Raw genomic sequence first — 26,976 nt, 5'->3', positions numbered from 1 at the left:
AAATTAATTAGTTGACTGTTCCATACCAATATTTTCTTTAGGAATTAGAAAATCTGTTGGAGACTAATACAATAACCAGTGACAAACTTAACAAACATCTGATTCCCAGACCTGGCATGGAACTCATACTCACTCCCCTTGCATATTATTATATATTTAAATTTTCAGTCGTCATTTAATACATGTAATTGCATGAAGAGTATTTGTTTTTATATAGATGATAAAAGTTGATTATAATTGTTTTTATGTTTATATTTTTGTAAATAAATCAATTTCTTCATATAGTTTTTGTTTTGTCTTTAAATAGAGTGTTTTTTTTTATGTTTTTTGTGTTTTAATTAGTATGTTTATTTATCTCTAATTTACATTTCGAGTGGATAAAATAAGTTAATAGAAAATAATTTTGATGAAAGAAAACAAGTTGAAAATTAATTAAGCATGTTTGTAAAAAAAATATTATGTTGTCAAATTATTTGGAACTGAAACATACAATGAGCGCCACCAGCACTTATATACAGTGCAGACAATAAAAAAAGTTACCTTCAATGCTTCAATGCTAGTTAATGTGAAAGGAATAACACATCTTGTTCAAAACTTTATTTTTTATATAAATTTTTAATTGATCTCAGTTCTTAAGCTATTCAGAACTATTGGATACATAACACCGGTTATAACTATATAAACTAAGATATTTAATTAAAAAAAAAGAAAATTCTTTGAAATAAAAATCATGTACCGCAATATAATTAATCTTGATCTGAACTTTATTTATTTTTTATAAATTCTTACTTAAAAAATAAATCTGTTGTGAGAGATTGGTAAAATTAAAGAAAAATTCTTTCATAATTTATTATAACTTTTCCTTTTTTTTTATCGCACACATTCGATACGATACCATGACCGTGGTCGCTGTAAATACAACTCCACCCAGAAGATTTTAAGTATCTGTGTAACAATCATGTGAAATGAAAATACTAAAAGAATATGGTAAAAATTAACTCTCAACCATTCCCACTCATGAATTATGTCACCTTAGTCTTCTGTTTTGCAAAATTATATGACCTTAATTATGATATAGTGGAAGCTATTGTCCCTTAGACTAATTTTAGGGTGTAGAAACCCTCCATTATGCCCATAAAGTCTTCAACTCAACGTGTATATTCATCATATACGCTCTCAGAAATTATTCAAGTTTTTACCTTTTTTTTATTCTCTTACTTTCAGTTCTTAACCCAAACAAAAGGAAGTTTTGGGAGCATGCCAAGATGCTGATACAAACATAGATTCATAAGTAAATTCTTAATTTTGAGACCCACTATGATGAATCAGCTTTCAGGGAGGAGTGTAAGTTGTTATAGTAATTTATAATAACCCAAAATCTCAGTCTCTGAATTTAATATTATATTCTAAGTCTGAGTTGTCATTCTCTTGGAATTCTGATTTGGATGGTTGTGGATTAGGTGATACCATCCACTTAACTTGTTCACCATAATCGATCCAAGCACAGTTTATTAACATAAAATTAATCTGCATATATATAATGGTAACAGAGAAAAGCCAAAAACCAGGTGCCAGAGCAGGTGAGGTAACCACTAGCATCTGGAATTTGTGGAGCAAGCTCCTTGCCAACTTCCAAATCCACTACAAGGCAATTTTGAACTACTTTACATCTTTTACTTTGTCCTACTTTCACAAGTGGATCATGGGCATCAAATTTGTCATTTTCTGAAAAAATCATGCTTTCTATCTATTCGTTTTATTCTGTATTATGTTTATTTTTTCAATTCCTATTTAATATTTTTTACCAAATTGGTATGAATTCTTGAAATAAGTGTCATTTTGTAGTTCTCTTTCCAACTTAGGTTTCAGTTTTGAAAGGTAGGAAACTTAGAAAATTTAAAATTTGAATTAGTTTGTCTACAAGGTGGTCCTAAAAAACTAATTTAACCTTTGTCTTTTTCTTTGTTGAAGGTAACTTCAAGGGCGTTTATTTTTCTTCTATTCTGTACATATTTGATTTTCTATATTGAAAATTGACTATCAGAATTAATTGAGTAGAAAACATCTCACCAAATGTTACTCACCCTAACGACCCAACATGCGTAGGTCAAATTGTTATTTTTGTTTATTTTTTCCTTGAATAGATAGGGTAGGAACAGGGTATTAATTTGTGGTTGGTGCTTTTCTCTTACTTGAAGACATAGTTATTTCTGCATATAACATGTGCAAATAAATTGTGGAAGTAATTTCTACCAATCAAGGGAGGCATAAAAAACAACCTTGTTGACATATGATAGCAAGTTAATAGAAGACTGGGCATTGTTGTGACAAGGGTTTAGTAATTTGCATGTGGTTTGTTTTTCTTCCAAGTAAATAGTTAGATGATGGAAGTAATATCTCAAACTGTGCTTGGCTCTTCCGCAAATTTGCCAATACTATTTTGTACCACTTTCTCAGTCATAGCAATCAATTGAGTCTCTATCTGTTTTTGTCTTATAGCTATGACAATCAGATTGATTAGGCATGGTTTAAACCAGAAAAACTAGCTTGGTCAAAAGGTAAATGAAGCATTCATGACTGCAATAGTTCATGCAATCAAACAATAATTGTTCTCTTATGGTTATTGTATTTTCTTCATCCACGACTGATCCAAGAGTCACTCTATCAACCGCTTCTTAGATAAATGTAACTTTTTTATTTATGGGGGAATTGTATGCTGCAGGAAGTTAATTGCGACTGCTATAATTTATTAATTCTTAGTAAAAAGGAACCCTCAGGATTGAAGACTTGGCTCTTGTTGATTATTGAGCACCTGCTGAAGTAGGAATGGTTGTCAAAAACATAAATGGAATGAAAACGATCAAACTAAATTTCTTCTGCTTCTGCCATCACAACAACTTATTTTTAACCCCAATAAGGATTGTAGCCCATTCCTTTAAGTCTGGACTCACTCTGAACCTTTTGATAAATTTGAGTGGTAAATTTCCTACACTTAGCATTGGACAAGTAAACAACTGCTATCAAACAAAATTGAATTGTATGTTACGCGAAAGAACCAAACATACTACAACCTTAAATCCTTCAGAAGACTCGGTATGTTTACTACAAATTACTAATTTACAACAGTTTTAATTATGGCTCATCCTTCGCTTCTTTATACACCTGAACTATCTGCTATATATTCTGTTAAGGTATGTAGTATAGCAACGTTCCCTTCATGTTTTTCCCATCATAGTCAGTAATAAGAAACATTAGACATTAGATAAGTAATGTACACAAACTATTTTAAAATTACATTGTGAAATATATTCAAATTAATCTTAAACTTTAGAGAGGTAGAGTGTCAAGTGAGGGGCCAGGCCCTGGCAGTGGTGGGTGTTGTCAACTGTGTGGTCTGAGATTGGATAATTTATTGCATGGCCATGGGAGCATGTTTAGCATTACATCATCTTCCCTGTTGATCTTTCTAACCTTCTGAATCAGAAATTAAAGATCTGGGACCCTATCCCTTTCAGTCACCTTCAATGTATTTGAATTAAGGGCTATTGTATTTTTTTATACACCACAGACTCACTGTTTCTTTCTGCATATCTGAACCCTCCACTTTTTATTACAACGCACTCATTAGTCTCCATGGCAGCATTGGTGTCACAGAAATTCACCGTGAGAAATTATGTCAGAGAGCAAAACATTTGAAAGTAAAACAAAAAGCGACATTGACTGGCATGCGGTGATCTCAAACCTCTTCAGCAGTCAACACCTATGGTACATTTTCCATTTAATGGTTTTTCACCATCCACAAATAACCACGCTCACGTGCCCGTTAACTCCTCCGTCAAAAACACTTGACGCCGTTGCTCCCACTTCACTACCACTATAACCACCAACTGTCCCACTTGGCTTGGCCAACAACTATAGCCCACCCTCGGTCCCCTTTCTCCATTCCTTTTATCTCTTTCACACCAACCATCAGGGTATAATAGGGACGCGACATTGAGACGGTGGAGCTAAGAAAATGAAGCAGTTTTCCACGTTCTTCATTCTCCTTTCACTGGTTGCGCTCGTGGACTCTAAATATTATTCATGCAAAAATGAAGACCAGGAGCTTGTGTCAAAGGCGTTTCAATCTGTGTCTGGATTCAACTCTTCCTGGTTCCAAAGCCCTTCTAATTGTTCAAATGCTGATTTTATTAAAGGACTAAATCTTTCGTTCAGGAACCTAAGGGGAAGCATTTCGTGGAAGTATCTGAGGAACATGTCCAAGTTGGAGGTTCTAGATCTGTCTGGGAATTTCTTACAAGGGCAGGTACCAAACTGGTTGTGGACAAGCTCATCCTTATTGGTAGTGAACCTTTCCCAGAACAGCTTCGGAGGGAGCATTAACCCCACTTACCAAAACGGTTCCTTTTCATCGCTGAAAAATCTCAATCTCTCGTACAACAGGTTCACCAACCAGCTTCACCTCTCTGTTTTTTCAAACCTTGAAAGCCTCGACCTTTCACACAATAACCTCAGAACTTTACCTTTGGGGTTCCAAAACCTCACCAATCTACACCACCTTAATCTCTCCAACTGCAACATCAAAGGCAGCGTAAAACCCATTTCCACCTTAACCTCACTATCCTTCTTGGACCTTTCGAACAACTCTTTGAACGGTAGCTTCCCCTCGGATTTCCCTCCCTTGAAGACCATCAAATTCTTGAACATCTCTCACAACAACTTCAAAACATCCACCGCATTAGACAGATTCAAAAAGTTCGGCAAATCGGCGTTCATTCACGCTGGTAACAACTTCAGCTTCACCGCATCCAAAACCCCAAAGCTAGGTGCAACCTCGACATCAGCTTCAACTTCAACCCCACCACACCAACAGTCCCACCACATCCAGGCGGAGAAGAAGAGGCCAAGAGAAAAGCAAAAGTCAAAACAGAAACCAAGAAGCATGATTGCGGCCCTGTCGTGTGCCTCGGCACTCGTGGTTGTCGGATTGTGCATGTGCGTTGTGTGGCGTTGCAGAAGGAAGAGGCAACTGGCAAAAAGGAACAAGTGGGCGATCTCTAAACCGGTCCCAGTGAACGTGAAAGTGGAGAAATCGGGACCCTTCGCATTCGAGACAGAATCAGGGACATCCTGGGTGGCTGACCTGAAGGAACCCTCTTCCGCACCCGTGGTCATGTTCGAAAAGCCTCTCATGAACCTCACCTTCGTGGACCTCATCGCTGCCACGTCACACTTTGGCAAAGACTCTCTCCTGGCTGAGGGCAGGTGTGGGCCCGTGTACCGCGCTGTCTTAACCGGAGACATCCACGTGGCAATCAAAGTCATCGAAAACGCCAGAGACGTCCATCATGATGACGCTGTCGCTCTCTTCGTTGACCTTTCCCAACTCAAACACCCCAATCTTTTGCCCCTCTCCGGTTACTGTATTGCAGGTAGCGACCCTACTTTCACGAATTGGGCCAAAGTTTTTACTTTTCTGATACAGTTCCAAAATTCTGATCTATAACTGCGCACACCAGTGTCCTTTGACTTAACCTACTCACATTAAATGCCTCACGGGTTTTAATTTTTTGTAACGTCAGCACTCGTTAAGTTAACCTATTCAGTAACTATTTCCACCTAATTCTACCACTCGCTATCATTACGTGTAGAAATTCATGCATGCAATTTTTACAATTTGAAAATTTGAAATATTGTTACTGTTATTATCAGGGAAGGAGAAGCTCGTGCTGTACGAGTTTATGTCCAACGGAGATTTGGGTAGGTGGTTGCAGGAACTACCGGCAGGGGAGACTAACGTCGAGGATTGGAGCGGTGACACATGGGAGATTATTCAAAACGGCGCCGTTTCTCGAGCCTCGCCGCCGGAAAAGATGGGCTGGCCAATACGCCACCGTATTGCGGTGGGCGTGGCGCGTGGGTTGGCGTTTCTGCACCACGCGGGGTCAAGGCCCGTTGTGCACGGCCATCTCGTGACCTCCAATGTCCTTCTCGGCGACGACTTCGAGCCGCGAATCGCGGATTTCGGGTTCCGGAAGTTTGGAAGGGAGGGTGCTGCCGCCGCGACGAACTGCTCGACGGAGACGGATGTTTACTGCTTTGGTGTGGTGCTTATGGAGCTTCTGACGGGGAGGGGCGGCACTGCGGAGACGGTGGTTTGGGTGAGGAAGGCGGTAAGGGAGGGACACGCTGTGAAGGCGCTGGATGAGAGGCTTAAACTCGGCAGCGGCGGCGACTCGGAGAGTGAGATGGTGGAGAGCCTCCGAGTAGCGTATTTGTGTACGGCCGAGTCACCCGGGAAGAGGCCCAGCATGCAGCAGGTATTGGGCCTGCTGAAAGATATTCACCCGAGTCACGGACTGGACTGAGTTCACTCGGGCAACGAATTGGTTTTCCATTTTCCACGCTAAACCTGGATGAGCAACTCGATTCCTGGTTGCATGCCATCTGGCAATGGAGTTTTGGAGCATCTAACAGTTGTTTTTGGAAATTGCTTTGAATGAAATATATCATAAGGTATATTTATGGCTATGATTGCAATGTATATACGAAAAAGTTGGGAAGAAAAGAAAAAGGTAAAAGGGAGAAAGGTGGAGAAAAAGAAGCGTGTGAGTGAGCATGCATAAACATTACATGTTGCAAAGGGCAGAGAATCCCACTTATTAATTGTCTATTCTAAGAGGGACTTTTATCCCTTTTATTTATGTTTGCTTTTACTTTATTCTAGTGTTAATTTATTTCTCTTTAGTTTAGGATAGAACATCTTCTGAAAGAAACAAAGAGGGTAGATGAGATAGATGCACCTATGCTTTTGCATCTCCACTTGCTACAGATAACGTGTTTGTTTTATTGAAACTAAGGGGCGACCAACATGGGTTCCTCCCTTCTCATTTTCACTCTTTTTATCTCATTAGGTAACACAATCTTTATTGTCAACATTCTACGCTAATTACCACTATTTCGATAGAACATGGAATCATTCAAAACTAATACTTTGAAAATTCCTATATTTAATCATTTCAGGTGCTTACAAGGCTATCACGCCTTAGAATTACAAATGATCAATTATTTGAAAAAAGTGGAATGCTTCAGTTTTTGAGCTCTTTTTAGCTTTTGCTTTACAACCAACCACATCTGTTTCCAAATATGCTACAAATTCAGCCATTCTGGGCACTTCAGTATTTTTCTGAAACTTATTCATGGGTTGCAGTTTACTTTTGACCTTCCGCAAATGAATAACTCAGTGGCTGGATTCCACTAAAGTTGGTTACAGAGGTCAGGTAAGATTTCAAATATTATATACTATACTGGAAACACGGGCATATACGCGTTTATTTATACATTTTCTTCTAGGATAAAAAATATAACTACATGTTAATTTTAAGGATGAATCAGAATAAAATTAAAGTTTAAGATGTCTATCTATAAAGAAAATAAATTTCAAGTATTAATTAAAATAAATCTAACGTTTATAATACCTATTTTAAAAACGATAAAATTTACGAGGGTTAAATATTCTTTCCCAAGTGTGAAAATTTTGAAACTCTTCATTTATAGGGCTTAAGAATCACAAGGCTATCACGCCTTAAAGAATCACAAATGATCAATTATTTAAAAATACTAAAGATTGTTTTTTTTTCTATTTCAAATGTAAAATGTTTTCAGTTAACCTTTCGGTTTATTTACACCACTACTGTCTTTTTGGGAAGGGTGGGAGATGCACCCATCTGAGAAATACAAAATTTATGCATTTTTCTGTCAGGGAAGATTTTGTACCAAATGTTTATATGATTCTATCATATTTTCCTTTTTCCAATTCAATAAAAGCGGAAGAAAAAAAGAAAAGAAACAAAGACGAACGATGACTCTGCCCCAAGTTTTCATTGTGAGGTCATTGATGAAGTTTCTCGATAACATGCTCAAGCTCCATAACTAAGGGGAACTAAATACATTATCATGTGTTCAATTTCAATCACTTCATTGTTTTCTTATTTTCTTATTTTATGCATTTGGATCGTATTTTGTTTATTAAAATTTGTCGAGCTTGATATGTTCTTTTCAACATTAGTACAATAATGCTGATAGAATCTATTCTTTGAAAAAAGAAGGCAATTTATAGGATCGAGGGTAAGATACTATACATGGGGAAAAAATCAATGGCTAAAGAAATTCAATCTAACAAGGAAGTGTTTTTTTATTAACAAGTGTTGATGTAAAGACTAGCTAGTAGCTAAAGGTGTTTGCACATGCACTCAGCGCACCGGGGATTTCTATAAATGCTTCGGCCATAACTCCTAATGCCAGCCTTCTGACCTTCCAGAATCATCTTCTTTACTCTGACTTCAAACCTGTTCCATTTTATGGTGTTGTTCTCCCTCAAAATTGCGGCCAGCCTTGTCTTGTTTGGCCGCAAAGTAGGAGCATGATCGCCACCATAGTAGGTTCTGAATCCAGAAACCAATGATGAAAGTTGGCTACCAGAGTCAGTCATAGCAAATACATCAGCACTTGCACATGCAATGAAATCCAAAGCCGCCAACTGCATTCACATCAAGTTAATGTTATTAGTAACTATAATTATTTAGTATTGTGAAAATATTTAGTTGACATTAACAGTATTGACAATGCTATCCCAGATATAATTTCTTGTCTGATTCTGAACCTTAAAATGTACTTGGGTAAACTTCATATTTCATTAAAATCTTACATATATTTTCAAGAACATCATGAACAGTGAAGTAATCTGAGTGGATACTAAAAAAAATGGTAGAGTGAGACCATTATTGTCAAAGATAATGGAGAGAATACGAAATTACCTGCGACGAAAAATTCCTGAAAGGTGCCAGTTCACTGTCTGTAAGCAGGTTTTCCTTTGTGATCACATTAGGATAGAGGCTAGTGAAGGGTTCCATTCTTGAGTTTCCCCCATAAATGTGTGAACCAGCCAAGTAAATATAAGTTTCGGGTTTGAAACCAAGACCAGCTAGAACAAGTGCTGCTTCTTCTGGTGTCAACGGACATCTTCCCAATTTTCTCAAATTCATTGGAGAAATAGAGCTATAAACATCAACAGAAAGTGCATCAAACAGATTAGATAAACGACAAGGATATTTACCATTCAAAACATTATATAGCAAAGCATATGGTAGAAACATGCATACGTTGAATTCTTCTTCAAGCGTTCAAGAAACAGAGGGAAATGTCTTTCTCTATAGGCATGAAGTTCCTTCCTCTCTTCTTCCCCGCCTCCAAATTCGCATAAGGAATAGGCTACCATGTCTATTTCAAATCTCAAGTGCAAAGCTAGATATTTTGCCGAGCCCCTTTTACCTTCATGATATTTGTTGTTGTGGATGAACTTTCCCACCAATTGAGTGTCTAACATGCTTCGTCGAGCACCATATTTCCTAATCCTTTGGATCAATATCGAGCCAAGTTGTTGAATTTTTGGCGCGAATTTCAAAGCGTGGAAATTGCATTTGCATCTTAACCTCTGCAAATGGAATTGTTGCAAACATATAAAAACTCATTCTAAATTTGAACCTTAAAAGTGCACTAAACGAGTGCAGATCTGATGCAAATAACACTTAGTTATTCAAGTGGCCAGATCTGATTACTGCGTAATGAAAATGAAGAAAAACTCTTCAAATGATAAAGGTTGGTGGAAAAGAACTTGTGAAATAAGTAGAAATAATCAATCAGATCATGGAAAACAGATAGCAAATCTTACTCATCAGGTGGTAAAGGAAAGAACAGAAGTACATATTTTTTCTCTGTTGGAATTTGAAGCTTGTATTAAAAAGTACCCGTGTGAAAAGATAATGCCAATGCACAAGCAAAATGATTTGCTTACAATCTTAAAAATTTTTTGGACCATGATTATATATCTGATAGTAACAAAAGGGGTACATATTTTTGTTTAAATTGTATACGGTAAGCCAGTGGCAGTCCTATTGACAACACAGTATTGTAGATAAAGGTAAACTTCCAACAGAGTAGTAACCTGTTTAAAACTAGACAACCAAGGTAAAACTGTATGACCTGAATATCAGAAGGCAATGGATCAAAACCTAGTCGATTTCCATATCCCAGGAAGTGAACAACTCCATTTCTCAAAAGAATAGGAAGCACAACTTTGATATAGTCAGCAGGTGTGGCTTCCTTGGTAAGATCTGCGTCTGTAATCTAAAAAGCAAGGTGTTTATTGAAGTTGTTGTTATAACGGGTTTAGTCTGTCTTCTTAAGTACATCAGACGAAAGATTACAAACCTGGCTACCAATCGCTTCTACATCCAGGGATTTCATGTGAGGTGGAAGTTCCTTCTCAATATTGATATCATCCTTCAAGGTATTCATGAAATACTCCTCCTGGTATATGTCACCAAACTGGCTGCAATTTTTAATTAATTATTACATAAATTGTTGAGTCATTCAATTGAAATCAAATACTGTAAGTGCAGGTGTATGACACCAAATCGTGCTGTAATCAAGTAAACAAAACATGTACAAGTGAAAAGTTCAGTTTTTACTTTACTACCGAACACATTTACCTTGGATCCTTCCATACGTTACTGTAAAGAAATTCTGGAATGACTAAAGTTGCATTCAGGAGAGATGCCACAGCAACAGCATTGCAAATCTGTAATCACTACGGTAGTCTCATTACTTCCATTATTGGTATGCCAACAGGATGTCAAAAAGAAAGGATAAAAGATCATATTTGATCACAAGTATAGCAATTAACTACGTGCTTGAAAGTTGATAGCCATTAACTAAAATGGTTGTATGCGTCCAGTATGTGAAGGACCGAAAAGATATGAATTAACTTCTTGTACTTACAGCAACTCGTTGTTGATTAAGACCACCATTTGCGCTGATTAATATGTAGCCATTACTTTGCACAGGCTTCCCTGTCACAGATTATAAACTAGTTACAGAGTAGTATACCAGGCAAATAATTTTCTGATAATAAGTTACAATTTAAACTTCAAGTTGTTGATATAAAAGCATAAGAATAAAAACACGTCGTAAAGTTTTCTGCACGTTTTTATTACATACCCGAATTGGATTGAACTTTTCTTTCTGCACAAGGTTTCCATGAAGATGCCTGGCGAAATGGTTCCACCCATAAATTTGACGACTCTTGCTTGAACTCCTTCTGTGGTAACAAAAGACAGAAATAAACTTCAGATATTGAAAAGAAAAAGTATCTAAACACATGCACATCAATCTGTAAGTTTGATCCTAACCTCTGCAAGAGCACTGGAAGCCAAGTTTAGAAGTCGTTCATACATATATACTGGCGATTGTTTTCTGTAGATGTAGGAATCTCTACCCTTTTCATTAAAACATGCATTAGTTATATATGCCAATCAGCAAAATATCACATAAATTTTAAGTACAAGGCAACTTCAATTATACAGACTTGAGACGTGCACCCCTAGTTAACATAATTTACGCTCAAATATTCTGAAACATCACATTTAAAATGTAGAAAACAATTTTACTCAAGAATATATGAGTTCGAGGAGGGTGCTTGCACGCAAGAGATTCTGTACTTCTACCTGAAACGCACTTGAGTTATTTGGAGCTGTACGGGGTTGAAGATTGGTAAACTCAAAAAATGAGATGATAAGAGAGTCAAGAAGAAAAAGGCAACCCAACAATCCAAACATGACAACAATGGCCCTGATGTGCTTTTTCCCTACATAGAGCCCCCTACAAGAATTGCATTTTGAAGAATCACTTTTCAACCCCTGAAGCAACAAGGTTTTGGAATGCCAACCCTGAAACTCAGAACGTAGACTTTTATGAGACCCTTGTTTCCCCATTACACCACCACCTATCAGCTTAATTTAAAGTAGCTAAAGTTTACGACTTTAACTATTCACATAAGCCTCATCCCCTCCCTTTTCCCCATACAAAGATAAATGGTCACTGAAACAAGAAGAAAGAATTCTAAGAGGCATGAAAAAATGTATGTTTATGGTGTCTTGCTGACTATTATGGATTCCAAAACCGAACCACCAATCCATTAGAATTCAAGTTTGGTGGGGCAATAGGGAATTAAGCAAAAGAGTGGAGCTTTCTGGTATGTTTCCAAGTGAAGCGAAGAAGTAGGTGATGGAGATATGCAGCTGAGAAAGTTGTAGATGAATGAGTGAAATCCAAGCGAAAGATGGAAACTCAACTGTGCATTGAAAACATACCTTATGGAATAAGAATGAGAATTAATGTATATGAAACAACAACTTCCCACCAAACACAACACTGACAGCAGGTGTTGGGAAGCATTTTCAGCTTTCTCACTTCCAAATTCCATCTTTGACAAGCAAGGAAGTGACACTACCAACAACAATAACAACAAACATTTCATCAACTTTTCTTAATCCTTTTCATTTCTTCTCTGAATAGTTTTTCCTTTCAACAACATTGGCTTGTTTACGCTACTTGCAGTTTTTGGTTTGGCGGGCTTTTAATATTTATACAATGCACGTTCCAATGATAAAATTAATAATGAAATAAACAAAGACTTATTAAAATTTTAAAGAATGTATATCCAAATTAATCCTCCAAAAATATGTGACGTAATTATTTTAGTTTCCTAAAATAAGAAAAATTAAAATAAATCTCTGCATGAGAACAAAGTGGCTCTTATCTAGGTTTTGTTCACTTGGAGGAGATGATTTGGGGAGAGTGAATGGATAAATTTGAGGATAAATTTTTTGTTGTTTATTTGAATAGATTTGGAAGTAAATGATAATAGATTTAGAAACAAAGTTTGTAAGAATTAGTGTACGATTTGATTGATGTGATAGATAAAAATATTTTATGTAATTGATAAAAATTGAAATTACCAAAATATCTCTAGTTATAAAGGTAATATAAAATGATAATTGTTAATGTTATATTTAATTATAAAAATATTTATAAAGAGAAAAAATTAAAATTAATTTTAAAAATGTAAAATAATTATAATTTAGTAAATTGAAATTATTTTATTTAGTAAATTATAATTTAGTAAATGTAAAAAAATTCATCATTACCACAACCACGTGTATACGTATTCATTCTCCTCCGCCACCTCAATTCTTCATTTCAACACATGTCAACCTATGCATATGCGTGTCATCCTATGCCCAAATCTCCATGCATGTTCTAAGGACCTACCCCTAACATCCCTCACTTCATTCATCATTCATCACGAATACTACTACGATATTCTATCCAATACACCATGGTCACGAAAAAGTGGAATTGAATACAAAGGCAACGTAGTGTTATATTTGGAATGCACGGGAACCGAATACAAAAAACTGAGAACGAAATACAAGACTGTGTTATTTTTCTTTAACACACGGGAACCAGATACATCAAATCTGGAATTGGATACTCGACCCTCACAAGGGCAAACATGACATTACAAACCAATTCACTCCAAAATATCAGCGAGCGATAGAAAAGATACCTATCCCGCAAATCAATACAATCACTTCTTACAATAAACACACTTAGTCTCGTAAATCTACGTTTCTATTCTTTCGTGAATAGTTAAATCATCTAAAGTGAACATAAATTAATGTATGAAAGAAGTCATACTTCAAATTATTTACATTGATCATACGAAAAAAAACTGGAGTTATCCACGCAGGTGGACTTGATAAAAGAAAAGTTTAATTAGTAAATTATTTCATACATTTTAAAATTGGTTAAATATTTCATACATTTTAGAAGCCCCGTTTGGTCCGAACACGTGGACAAGTTGCAGACAAGTTTTTTAACCGGGGTTTCTTCCTGCACCCCGTTATTGTCTTTTTGCACCTCCAACTTTTGTTTCAATTTCCATTTTACTCTTACAAAATATATATTAAATAAGTAAATAAACAATCTTCACCTTTCATCTTTCTTTCTTTGAACACTTTGAAACATTAAAGTTGTGCAAAACCCTTATTTTCTCATTCTATTATCTCCATTTTCTCTCACCATCAAAGGTGTGTGAAAGTTGTTTGCAGTTGTTCGAACAAGATATTCAAAGTGAATTGAATTTTAATATTTTATTTTACTATAATAATAAAACATAAATATTATATCTTCCATTTTAATTTACAAATATATAATAAAATTAATTTAAAATTTTAGTAATTTAATTAAAATTTTTAAATAATATTTTCCCTTCAAATTTTCTTAACATTGCAACGAAAGTTCAAAGAGTAAAAGTATTATGGCTTTCTATGTTTTAATATTTCTTTTAATCCTCAATTCTCACACTTTCAAAACATTTATTTCCCTATTTTTTTTTTCCGTCCGGAAATAAACATACGGTTAGGTTTTTAAAACTATTCTACATAAACAAAACAACATAAATAATAAAAATAAATTGAAACCAATAATATATATTTTTTAATAGAATATTTCTACATGAACTAAAAATATATAAAATATAACTAAAATGGTATACACTACCCCAAATTAAAGAATGAATGGGTGATGTGTTAGAGTGGACCTAATTATATGATTAAATGACATAATCATTGAGAGGCTCTGCCGACGTTAAAACAATAAAGCCAAAAACAGGAAACTCGAGCATCATGGTGGTTATTAATTACGTACCTTTTAATTTTTTACTTTAATTTGTTTATATTTTTATTATCATTATCATTTCAGTTAAGCACATCTAATGATTGTGATTAACAGCCAGGTCTTCCTAATCTGCAAAGATAGTCAATAAAAGCGGGAAAAATCGAAAACAAATAAATAAAAAATGACAGGAAGACAGGAAAGAAAAGAGTGGAAAAGGGAGAGCTGTGATCACATGGACTTGTCTTTCCCTTACTGGCTCCTTCATTCTACCTTTTCTTTCATACCCTCTCTTTCTCTCTTTCCATTCTCTTCTTCTTCTTCTTCTTTTTCCTAGATTCTTCCTCTTTTCTCTCTACCCTCTGCCATGGCTGAGGATAAGGTACTTTTCCAGCTCAAAAAATTCTCTTGATAGTCTTGTTATTGTATGGTTGGTGAGAAAGCGTAGTGACCCAGAAATGGGAGAGTTGAAAATGTCTCTTGGGATTTTCTCGTTGGTTAGTGGATGAAACGGAAATCATATGGGATGCATAATTTTTGTTTTTATATTTATTTAGTTTTTGTTTATTCCTTTCAGTTGGAAAAAGGGGATGTTGGGGTTTGTTATTTGGGGATGAAAATTCTTTTTTTCTTTTGGCTGAAAGTTTTGTCTTTGAGCTTAAGGCTGAAAGCCATGTTTTGCTATTTTTGGAGTTGATCTATGGTTTTCCGTGAAGTTTCAATTTTTTTTTTTCTTGAAAGAGGTCCTGAACTGGGTTTTATACTTAGTTGAGATTTGTTTGTTTCCGACCCCTGTATCGTACTCTGATCTTGTATATTATAATCTTATGTCATTGTCGCACTCTTAGCTATTTGTGTTTTTCTTGTTTGTCCTGAACTTATTATGATAGTTTCGTTTTCTAGTTGTTCACGAGATTTTCTTTTATTTCTGACTCTGTTATCCAGTTTTCTGTTATCTGCATTAGCCGTTACTTTATTTTTATTTATTTTAGTTACATTACTGGTTGTGTTCCCTTCTGTTCTTACTTTCAACGACTTCAATTGGAGTTTGTACTCTTAACATAGTACTGTTATAGTTCTTGGTTCCATGTCTATAATTTTCTTAGCAGAATATTTCCACCACTGAAGTTTCCAAAATATCATTCTGAAGTTGCTCTCACCCGGTGTTTTTTTTTCTCATGTTATTCTCAAACTTGAGTTATTAAATGTGATGTTCTAATTGGGTATTTTTTTATCATCATAACCTCCAACTAGTGTTTTTTATATGGCTTCCAGTTGGTTAAATGCATTCTTCCAACTTTTACATGCTGTTTATCATCGTAGTCTCCACCTAGTTTTTTAATGTCTGCCTATTGTTTAAGTGTATTCTTCCAACTTTTAGCTTCCTTCTGAGACCATTAGCAAATGATTCAAAAATATTTTGTGAAGAAGGTTAGGATTCTAATATTTTATATACCTTTACAATTTAAAGGAGATGTCCTCCTCGGTCGTCAATGACAATGATTCCCTCACTGGTCACATCATATCCACAACTATCGGAGGCAAAAACGGGGAGCCCAAACAGGTATCATCTTTGTAAATTCCTTTCTGCTAATAATATTAGGCTTATGTTGATTTGTTGCTTGGTTGTTAAAAATGCCGTATGACATTTATCTTGGACTGCAAATTTAATGTCTTTCTACAATCATCATCGTAGACTATTAGTTACAAGGCCGAACGAGTTGTAGGAACTGGCTCGTTTGGAATTGTTTTCCAGGTATGCTAATTGTTTAATACTTGGTTTATTACTCTTGCTATCTTCGTCACATATGTTGATAATTCTTTGTCTTGTAGGCAAAATGCTTGGAAACTGGGGAGGCAGTGGCCATTAAAAAGGTTTTACAGGACAGAAGATACAAGAACCGTGAACTACAGTTAATGCGAGTCTTGGATCATCCAAATGTGATCTCACTGAAGCATTGTTTCTTCTCAACTACAAGTACAGATGAACTTTTTCTAAATTTGGTGATGGAATATGTTCCAGAGTCCATGTATAGAGTCTTAAAGCACTACAGCAATGCTAATCAAAGAATGCCGATCATCTATGTGAAACTTTACATGTACCAGGTATGCCTAATACTTTTTGGTGATTTATTAATATCTCTGATTTATTAAAGCGGTGTCTGATAAAAGTTTGTGGCATGCTAGCAGATTTTCAGGGGATTGGCTTATATTCACACTGTTCCCAAAGTTTGCCACAGAGACTTGAAGCCTCAAAATATTCTGGTTTGTTCACATGTTTTTTAATATGTATATATTGTGAGAGAACTTCTTTATATGTGAGAATGAGAGAAGTAAAAATGGCACACACACACACACATATATATATATATATATATATATTTGTCTTATTCATTCTTAAAAAAATAGTCAATATTTCTGACTTTAATGTGTTTCTATGAATATTTCAGGTGGATCCTCTTACACACCAAGTAAAGCTATGTGATTTTGGAAGTGCCAAAGTTCTAGTAGGTCTTATTTTGCTTTGGTATGCTTAGTTTTTGTCCACCTTTTTCACACACCATTATCTTTTATATTGACTAAGTAATAGCTTAGAATGTCAACCAATAACCTATCCACGGCCCAAAAAAATTGTACTTTATATGAAACAGTTCCAATTTTTCGATGTTTTGATTTCAGTATCTTGTGTTGATGTCTTGCTGTGCTTGACACCAAAACGTGGGACTCTTTGTTGACTTGTGGTGTAGCACAACATATTTTATTTTTTTGGAGGCTTTTATGATGTCTTCTATTCATTCAACTTGTGTTTTTGTGGGAGTGGGGGACTACTACTCATCTTACAATATCCAGGATTGCTTTTTTCCTCTAATAATTGATTTTTCCAATGAAGTGTTTCTTGTTCTGACCTTCTCTTTTGTCTTGTCAGGTAAAAGGCGAAGCTAATATATCATACATATGTTCACGATTCTATCGTGCTCCAGAACTTATATTTGGTGCCACAGAGTATACAACTTCTATTGATATTTGGTCAGCTGGCTGTGTCCTTGCTGAACTTCTTCTGGGCCAGGTTCATCTCATTGATTATTAATTATTATTACTAGAATAATATTATTATATGAATTTGAATTAGCTACTAAATGAAGTAAATGCAATACACCTATCTGTTATCTGAAACAATTTAAACTTTTGCAGCCATTATTCCCAGGAGAAAATGCAGTAGACCAGCTTGTACATATTATAAAGGTACAATTGGTGTCAACATGTATTTTATGTTCCTTGGTCATGCCTTCCTTGTTAGAAGTGATCTTTACAAAAATTGTTTTGTAGGTGCTTGGCACACCAACTCGAGAGGAAGTACGTTGCATGAATCCCAATTACAATGACTTTAGATTTCCACAGATAAAAGCACACCCATGGCACAAGGTCTATAATTTTATCTCCTTTCAGACAATTGTTTATTTTTAGATGAATAAAATGTAATTAATATGAGAAAGGCCTAGACATGCTAACACATCAAAATTGTGTAGATTTTCCACAAAAAGATGCCTCCAGAAGCTATTGATCTGGCATCTCGGCTTTTGCAATACTCTCCAAGTCTTCGGTGTAATGCGGTTAGTATGATTGCCTTTTTCTCCCCCTCTTTGTATATTCTACTTAATTCCTTGCTGCCACTATGTGCACCTGCCTATAATTCTTCTGAATTTGATTAATTAATGATTTTCGTTTTAGAAAACTCAATTGTCAATTTAAGAAGAATCTAATTTTGTTTTGTAGCTTGAAGCATGTGTACATCCTTTCTTTGATGAACTTCGAGAGCCCATTGCTCGCCTGCCAAATGGCCGTTCATTTCCTCCTCTATTTAACTTCAAACAGGAAGTAAGTCCTTAAAATATCCTTCTTGGTCTTACATGTGTTCTGGGAGCAAATTTTTTGTAGAGACAATTTCAAAGGAATAAATTGATACTATTTTTCAATCTGAAAATATGCATAATCCATAGATCCATTTTCTTAGCTTTATATACCTGTCTGGTTGTGTTGAGGTGTCTGTCTTTCCGTGTTTTGTCTGTTAGAGTACACAAAGCAATGCATTGAGAAATATATCTATATACAAACTGTTCCTCTCATTGACGTCCAAGCTAAACATCCTAAATGATGGACAACTATATTGTAATCCTTCTGTTTACAGTTAACCGGAGCATCTCCAGAGCTTATTAACAAGTTGATACCTGACCATGTGAAGCGGCAAATAGGGATACAATTTGTTCATCCAATAGGATCGTGATGATAAGCTAGCAGGGACATAATGTATACTAGTTGATAAGTTAAACGAAAGTAGCACTGTTATTTTTGTTTAAATTACCATCTTTTTTTACCTGGCCAGTGTAGTCTCAAGCTGAACCTGGACTGAGATTTGGGGTGCAGGATGGCTGCATTTGATCTATCCACATATGTATACACCTTTTGATTCTCTTTGGCCACTGTTGGATCTTATTTTCTGAGGCAAGTAGCCTTGTTTATTGTAAACTTCTGTATGTGTAGTAGTAGTATACTTGGCCTGAAATGGTCAGAACTTAGAATACTTATGTAAGGAGAAAACTAAAGTCTTGGCTGGAAGGAGGGAAGGGAAGGTCCACATGGGTTTTTGGGTTGCTGGGTTTAATTTATTTTCCTCCTTGTTAATGTAATGTGCTTTTTATAAATGCTGTTGACCAGTTTCTTTCTTTGTGAAATGTAATGTTGCTATCTGTCTGTTTTCTTTTCTTTAATGCTGCTTTCTAATAATGTTTCACATTTCATTTTGTTTCTTGAGTTTTTTTAATTCTTAAGTTTTAGCTATTTGATACTACCAGTTGTCATAATTTTTTATCTTATTATATAATATATTTTAAAAATGTTTATAGACTTTGCGCTTCGACCAATGTTATCTACTTAGATGCTGCAAATCCATACCATGTTATTCCTTTTTCAAAGAGAAAATAATTTACTTATGGTAAAGTATTGTATACTGATATCTAATTATATGATAATATTGATTTTATAATAATTATTTGATGGAAGGATGGGATAAATTATTACATGCTGTTTGTCTTTTAATTCCTTATTTAAAGTTGAACAAAACAAGTTGCTAGCAGAGTTGTTTTTGAAGTGGTAACGACTAAGATTTTGCAGATGAATTTTCTTAAATATAAATGGTGAAAAATTGAATTGTATACTTTACAGTCCTCCTGGGGATTGGACTTAACACCAAGCATATTTGTTCATAACGATCACTTTTGAACACTGTTTGATATGCATAGAAGAATGAATTGTTCTTTTCCTAATCTCGATTGAAAAGTAATTCCATAAATGTTTTAGACTATCCAGTTGTAATTAAAATATGCAAAAATGAGATTTTAATGTAACAATAAACTAGATCTTCTGTAATTTTATAAAAAAAGAAATATACCAGTAACTTTTGTATTTTCAATCCAATGAACAAAAGTTCTCTAGTTATTTCGTTTTGTAATGACCATGGACTCTACTCTTAAAGATTATGTATATTAAAGAAGTTTAATTTATAACGAATTGAATTAAGTCTTTAAATTACCTTAAGTATAATAAAAATATTTTGAAATTTTGTTTATTATATAAATGACATTAAATTGAATTAGTTCACAAACATCTCTAATCATGGATTCTTAAGTAAATCAATTATAACAGTCTTAATTATTGATCTCATGAGACTTAGCTACTAGCATGTTTGGATTTCTATTCAAGGTATGCAGCTTATTAGAAGAGTAGCTAAAATTATCCCGCCCCTTCAAAGGTTTTAAACAAACCATATTAACCTTAAATTGATTGATTTTAGAATAAAGTGATACCCGACTTCATACCAAAACTGGATCAACCTTACTTCATACATAATAGTAGTTATAAACAGATGTATCTAGGATCTATCCAAAGGGTTAATATTGAAAGTACCATGATGCAAACAGTTAAAAAGTATGCTTATAATACCTGTTACTGACGTTCCACAGTCAAACCATTTGTACAAGTGTTCCTTCCTTGAGCTCCGAGACATGCAATTTCTAAACCATCGAAATACTAAAATACCATCTACCATCAAATTTCGCGCCTCCAGTTTCCACTAACATACGTTCGTTCACACTCCTCTTGATCATCAACACTTTCCACTACTTCCATCTTCACCGTTCGTTCATTCATCATCACAATCCTAAACAAAAAAATCTAAAGCTTTTAACCAAATAAAGAGTCAACGCATGGTGTCAGAACATGAAGTTCACGTGACTGTCTGCACAGGATCATAGCCTTGAAGCTAAACACTGTAGTTGTACCTCACAAACCATGCGACAATCACTGTCATATTCTCAAATCTCGAGTTGTCTTCTCTGTCCTCACCATCTTCGTTCATTTTAGTTCGTTTTTTCTTTCTCACTTTATTTTATCTTTTTTAAAAAAAAAATATGTAGGTTCTTTTCACTTTAGTTTCTCTCGGCAGCAAGCACGGAGAGATTTTCCAAAAGGGTTTGCTTGTTTTTATGCTCTTTTTTCTTTTCAGGAGCGTAGGAGCTAAGATCCTAATAGAAAAGTTGGAACTTCCCACTACCTGAATCAGTTGTTTTTTAATGGAAGATGTCAAAGTGCTTGCTTGTCTAGCTTCCCTCTTTCTGTGTTATTGGGTGCTTCTTGTAGAGGGCACTGATAGCCTTCTCTCTCCAAAGGGTGTCAACTATGAAGGTTTGTCATTTCTTCATTTTCCTAACTTCTCACATTTCTAACTTTGTTTCAGTGAGAGATTTTTGTTTGGTTGTTATCAGTGGCTGCTTTGATGTCCATGAAGAGTAAGATGTATGACGAGTTTCATGTTATGCATGATTGGGATATTAATTCAGTTGACCCCTGCACTTGGTACATGGTTGGTTGCTCCGCCGAGGGTTATGTCATTTCCCTGTAAGTCTTTTTGTCTTGCTTCCTTTCTTTTGGTTGTGACTAATGCAACAAATTATATATCTTTGAGTCACGGAAGAGAGGCCAACAATTCTTATTTTTGAAGAGTTACTTGTGGCATTCTTTCTCAAGCGAGGATATTGATAATTGGGAATAATTTGATGGTGTTGGCAGGGAAATGGCCAGTGCGGGTTTATCCGGGACGATTTCCTCAGGAATTGGAAATTTGAGCCACCTTCATACATTGTGAGTTGCAACTTGAATGGTCGATACTTGTTTATTCGAATGTGCACTCTTGCTTAGTTCACTTAGCTGGTAATGATATTGATGCATATTTTGGCATATAGGATGTAAAATGTGTTATTTGAGTCCTCCCCTTTGATCACTTTGGGTCAATCCAATGTCTGTGAACAAAGTCCATTTTCTATTTTTGGAAACAGAGTCTTTTTAAGCTGTTATTTGCATTGACCTATTAGGCTGGTAGCTAGTGCCATAATAGGGGTTCTTGGGTTAGATAGAAAAGTTAAGCTTTAGGTAAGGAATGTGCTGGGTGGGACTGGTCGAGCCAGACTGTGAGTTACAAGATAGACAACGTGATAGTGGGTAAAATATCTTGTTTAGTTTCTCTTGTTGTTAACAACTTACCATGTTAATTTTCTCGTTGTGATTTTCTTTTCCATACTTTCATTTTTATTTGATATTGTATATGCAAGGAGAAATGTTTTTCATCAAAAACTAAAATAGACATTCATTTATATTATCGAGCTTTGCTTATCACTTTGTTTTCCCATTGCATTATCTTAGGTTATTGCAGAACAATAAGTTATCAGGTCCTATTCCGACTGAGATAGGAAAGCTTTTAGAGCTTCAAACCCTTGACCTTTCTGGTAACCAGCTAGATGGAGAAATTCCTAATTCATTGGGCTTTTTGACTCAACTTAGTTACCTGTGAGTGTGGTCTGACAAATAAATTTATAGTTTATGATATTCTTGTTTCTTATTTGGCTAATTCAATAGCCTTTCTCTAATTGATTACTTCCTAATTTATTCACGCAAAGTATTTCAGGCGGCTCAACAAAAATAAACTATCTGGACAGATCCCTCAGCTTGTTGCTAATCTCACAGACCTTTCATTCTTGTATGCTCTGTATCACGATTTTGTTGTATTTTTACGTCTTAGATCCTCAAAAGCGAAAATGTTCATTTCATTATACTGTTCCTAATGCTGTAGGGACTTGTCATTCAATAATCTCAGTGGTCCCACTCCACAAATTTTAGCGAAAGGTTATAGGTGAGTTTTCTAATGCTGTATTATTTTCCCCGTCTGTTATTCTTAAGGAAACACTTAAAAATGCTTGTACTAGCTGCACGTTCAGTCGTTCCTTACCAAATTTTGCAATGGTTTAGTCAGCTAATACATTAAACATTACTTAACAAAGTCCCGTTTGAGGAGTATTTAATCAATTTATTGTTAGGGAAAGAGAATCTCTGCTTAATTGAAATAAAAACCCGAGATTATAATATAGCCAGACGGATTAACTTTTGTGTTCAGCATATGATGTTTTTGTTTTTAAATTTTGATGGAAACTGGGTTGATACATCAATGTTTTGGAACCCCACAGATGTTAACTCCGTAGTGGTTACTAAAATCAAATCAAACAATTTCAAATTACTCATGATATGCTAAGCAAAAAACTGATGCCACAGCTATAGACTGTTGAGGATTATGGTTATTACCATGTTAAAAATAATTATTGGCTTAACTTTTTTTTTCGTTCTTCGAAATATTTAACCTTCTTGTTTATTGCAGTATTTCAGGGAACAACTTCCTCTGCACCTCTTCTTCTCAAATTTGTATGGGCTTCTCAAAACCAGTTAATGGTAATGTAAATTTAACATGTATATATCAAAACCCTAGTAATCAGTAAATCGAAGTACATATAAGGGATGATTCAACTGCAGATACAGGATCATCTCAGTCGACTGGTGGTCATCACCAAAGGGTGCTTGCTGTTGTTATTGGCTTCAGTTGCACATTTGTAATTTCAGTGGTGCTTCTTGTATTTTGGTTGCATTGGTACAGATCAAACATTCTGTACACATCTTATGGTACTTCCTGACATGAACTTCCTACCTTTTTTCTTCACTCTGTAACACATTCTAACAATATGCAAATATTGCTCTCTGGTTTTTTCCTCGTTCTTGAACACGAACACTTGACATTTGAAGTGGAGCAAGATTGTGAATTTGATATTGGCCATCTGAAGAGGTTCTCCTTCCGTGAATTGCAAATTGCTACTGGAAGTTTCAATTCAAAAAACATCCTAGGGCAAGGCGGTTTTGGTGTTGTCTACAAAGGATGCCTTGCGAATAAAATGTTAGTGGCAGTAAAGAGGTTGAAAGATCCCAACTATACTGGAGAAGTACAGTTTCAAACAGAAGTTGAGATGATTGGCTTGGCAGTGCATCGAAACCTCTTGCGCCTTTATGGATTCTGTATGACACCGGATGAAAGGTTACTTGTTTATCCTTACATGCCCAATGGCAGTGTTGCTGATCGCTTGAGAGGTTTGTTTCATATTATTCATTTCTGTACTTAAAGCTGTGTAAAGTAATGTAACTGCTATTAACAGGCCTCTTACAGTGGAAATTAGGAGATTCAAATCAGTGACATGTAGTGATTCGTTACTCAGGGTGTCAGAAACTTGTGCTATTCTGTATATGTCCATTCATTCAATCATTTTCAAATGGCAGCGTATGATCTGTAATAACTAATAAAATGTTTACTTTCTGTATCAAGAAAAATCTTGTGATAGCACCATAATTCATGCAGCTTATTCCTTTAATACATTCTTTCATATATTAAATTCCAGTGGCTCTTGATTTTAATGAAGTTATCTTCTCCCTTGTCATCAAACAGAGACTTGCCGTGAAAAGCCATCATTGGACTGGAACAGGCGAATGCGCGTTGCTCTTGGGACAGCACGCGGGCTTCTGTACTTGCATGAACAATGCAATCCAAAAATAATCCACAGGGATGTTAAGGCTGCAAACATTTTATTAGATGAAAGTTTTGAAGCTGTGGTGGGGGATTTTGGTCTTGCTAAGCTCTTAGATCAAAGGGATTCACATGTAACCACTGCAGTACGAGGGACAGTAGGTCACATTGCTCCAGAATATCTCTCCACTGGACAGTCATCTGAAAAAACAGATGTTTTTGGATTTGGCATATTACTTTTGGAGCTCATAACAGGACATAAGGCACTTGATGCGGGAAATGCTCAGGTCCAAAAGGGAATGATTCTTGATTGGGTGAGTAGTTTCTTTAAATTATTTGTGAGCTCACTTTTTTACATCATATCTTTTTTGTCACTTTGGTATTTACATGATAATAAATATTCTAGAGTTTGCATTGATCATAAATATTGAGGAAGCTACCGAATTCCTGCAGGTTAGAACCTTATATGAGGAGAAACGGGTGGAAGTGTTAGTGGATAGGGATCTGAGGGGATGTTTTGATCCTGTAGAGTTGGAGAAAGCAGTGGATTTGTCTCTACAGTGTACTCAGTCACTTCCCACTTTGCGGCCAAAGATGTCAGAAGTTCTGAAGATTCTAGAAGGTCTGGTGGGACAGTCAATGCGGGCAGAGGAGTCACAAGGGGTGACTAACCTGTACGGTGAAAGGACTTGCAGTTTCTCACAAAATTACAGTGATGTTCACGAAGAACCTTCCTTTATTATCGAAGCCATTGAGCTCTCTGGACCTCGCTGACACCAGGTCTTGTCCTTTCATGTACATGTCTTTTTGCTTTTTATCAACACGGAAAACCCATAGGAATATATTGATTTCTCCCTCAGTTCCTTTTATCCTTAGGTTTTTTCAACGTTTAACTTAGTTCTAAATGATTATATTCCCCAGAATATTTAGGCATCTTTTCAGTCAATCTATAATTGTGACATTTCTCTAGTTCGTAATTTGTGAATCTGCCTTTAGGCAGTGAAGTTGTAAATAAAAAATCTTGAAAAGGGTTTATCCATGGAAAATGGTGAAAAATTATGATAGCATTTTGTTTGGGGCAGAATGAGAAGAAAATTATGCATAATTATTACCAACATTATGTATGTCAGTATTCAATCTTACATTCTATTTAGTCTTTAGAGGGACGAAACCTATACCTCACGACAAGTAAAAGGATGTTGTGTTTATGTCATTTGTTTTAAGGATGTGACATGTAAACCTTTTTATTTAGTGCGATAATTACAATATGTATGAATGTGTCTATGAAATTATGGGATAGTCAAGCATTTGGATGTAAAATTCAAACCAAATATGATGTGGATTTGAATAACAGAAATGTTGTACCAATAAACAGAAGTCAAACCTGGATTTTGGTGGTGGCATATAAGTACATATAATTTGTGAGGAGGAGTGTGGTCCAAATCTGATAACTTGTACTGTGGGGTTCCCTTTCCCTTTGACGCAGGACTTGTTCAGGGCCTACTAGTAGGTCCACTTGACCCTAAACAAAGCAATGCACTGATAGGAAAACAATAAATCACTTACGTGTAAATTAGTGTATTGTCTTCGACAAGTTGTTGTTTATAATGGAAGATCAACATATCATAAACACTACTATGTAAGATTTAATTAAATTTTAGTTTCATATATTTAAATATTTTTAATTAGAAAATATATTTTGTAAGATATTTAAGTTTTTTTTATATTTTTAATTAACTTTTTATGATTTAAATTTTTAGTAAAATAACGTAATTATTATCCTGTTTCACTATTTATTTTTATGTATTAAAAAAATAAGCGTTTTTGTAATTAATATAAAATAATATTATTAATGTAAAATAAAGAGTAATTTTATTATTTTTATTAAAAAATATTATTCATCATACTTTTTAATTCCTTACAATGTTGTTTTAATGCAAATAATGATAAAATTATCTTATTATTTGATATGTTTCTAATTAAAATAATAAAAGCTATTTGTTATTTTATTTTAACTATAATATAAATTTATACTAATTATGATTTTTTATACTTTTAACAAGTATACAAAGTTATATAATAAGATAAAGAGTAACCTGATCTAGTGAATAAAAAATTAAATAATAAAAACTTGATAATTAAAAATATAAGATTTTAAATATTGGTTGAACTAAAATAATTTAATAAAACTTCAATAAAAAATATTTAAATTTATTTATCAAATACTTCAAATATAATTCATAATTCATTAAAGAAAAATAAAGATTATGACATTTGAAATTAATATTTATTTTAATATTTTTGTATTTTTAGTTTTTGAACTTTGACTCAAATTAAAATTTGTTTCAGTAAAATTTTATTACATTTTAATCATTGAACATAAAAAATAAATAAACGTAGTCATTTTAATTTAATTAAGTTAAATTTTTTTATGACATCAACTGAATTTTTCA

The 26,976-nt window shown here is 34.7% G+C and overlaps 4 protein-coding genes across 5 annotated transcripts; 3 read left to right on the top strand and 1 right to left on the bottom strand.

The window, feature by feature from the left end:
• Positions 1–3,373: 3,373 nt before the first annotated feature.
• On the top strand, positions 3,374–6,890 carry MEE62 (Leucine-rich repeat protein kinase family protein). The gene is made up of 2 exons (XM_047298618.2): positions 3,374–5,432; positions 5,713–6,890. Exons 1-2 carry the CDS (start codon positions 4,016–4,018, stop codon positions 6,366–6,368), a joined length of 2,073 nt encoding a protein of 690 aa, XP_047154574.2. The 5' UTR covers positions 3,374–4,015; the 3' UTR covers positions 6,369–6,890.
• A 1,090-nt stretch (positions 6,891–7,980) lies between these two features.
• LOC124825890 (O-fucosyltransferase family protein) lies at positions 7,981–12,088 on the bottom strand. The gene is made up of 10 exons (XM_047298621.2): positions 11,565–12,088; positions 11,250–11,336; positions 11,059–11,158; positions 10,840–10,910; positions 10,551–10,639; positions 10,270–10,390; positions 10,042–10,185; positions 9,162–9,493; positions 8,817–9,057; positions 7,981–8,539 (listed from the first exon to the last, which is right to left on the bottom strand). The coding sequence occupies exons 1-10, from the start codon at positions 11,829–11,831 to the stop codon at positions 8,231–8,233; spliced, it is 1,761 nt and encodes a 586-aa protein (XP_047154577.1). The 5' UTR covers positions 11,832–12,088; the 3' UTR covers positions 7,981–8,230.
• A 2,809-nt stretch (positions 12,089–14,897) lies between these two features.
• On the top strand, positions 14,898–19,343 carry LOC124825892 (shaggy-related protein kinase eta-like). Its single transcript, XM_047298622.2, has 12 exons — positions 14,898–14,959; positions 16,049–16,141; positions 16,274–16,333; positions 16,411–16,683; positions 16,768–16,842; positions 17,028–17,084; positions 17,504–17,644; positions 17,770–17,820; positions 17,905–18,000; positions 18,105–18,188; positions 18,352–18,453; positions 18,764–19,343. Exons 1-12 carry the CDS (start codon positions 14,945–14,947, stop codon positions 18,857–18,859), a joined length of 1,143 nt encoding a protein of 380 aa, XP_047154578.1. The 5' UTR covers positions 14,898–14,944; the 3' UTR covers positions 18,860–19,343.
• A 1,714-nt stretch (positions 19,344–21,057) lies between these two features.
• Positions 21,058–25,638, top strand: LOC124825889 (Leucine-rich repeat protein kinase family protein). Of its 2 annotated transcripts, XM_047298619.2 has the most exons (11): positions 21,058–21,315; positions 21,396–21,528; positions 21,700–21,771; positions 22,330–22,473; positions 22,592–22,663; positions 22,757–22,816; positions 23,336–23,406; positions 23,488–23,634; positions 23,755–24,093; positions 24,446–24,837; positions 24,977–25,638. In XM_047298619.2, the coding sequence occupies exons 1-11, from the start codon at positions 21,204–21,206 to the stop codon at positions 25,295–25,297; spliced, it is 1,863 nt and encodes a 620-aa protein (XP_047154575.2). In that variant the 5' UTR covers positions 21,058–21,203; the 3' UTR covers positions 25,298–25,638. The 2 variants fall into 2 exon arrangements, with proteins under 2 accessions (XP_047154575.2, XP_087971556.1); XM_088115430.1 differs by lacking the exon at positions 22,330–22,473.
• The last annotated feature ends 1,338 nt before the right edge of the window (positions 25,639–26,976 follow it).

This window comes from Vigna umbellata, chromosome 5, assembly GCF_029865625.1.
Source record: "Vigna umbellata cultivar VRB3 chromosome 5, Vumbellata_1.0, whole genome shotgun sequence".
NCBI lineage: Eukaryota > Viridiplantae > Streptophyta > Magnoliopsida > Fabales > Fabaceae > Vigna > Vigna umbellata.
This window is presented reverse-complemented; position numbering and strand designations above follow the sequence as displayed.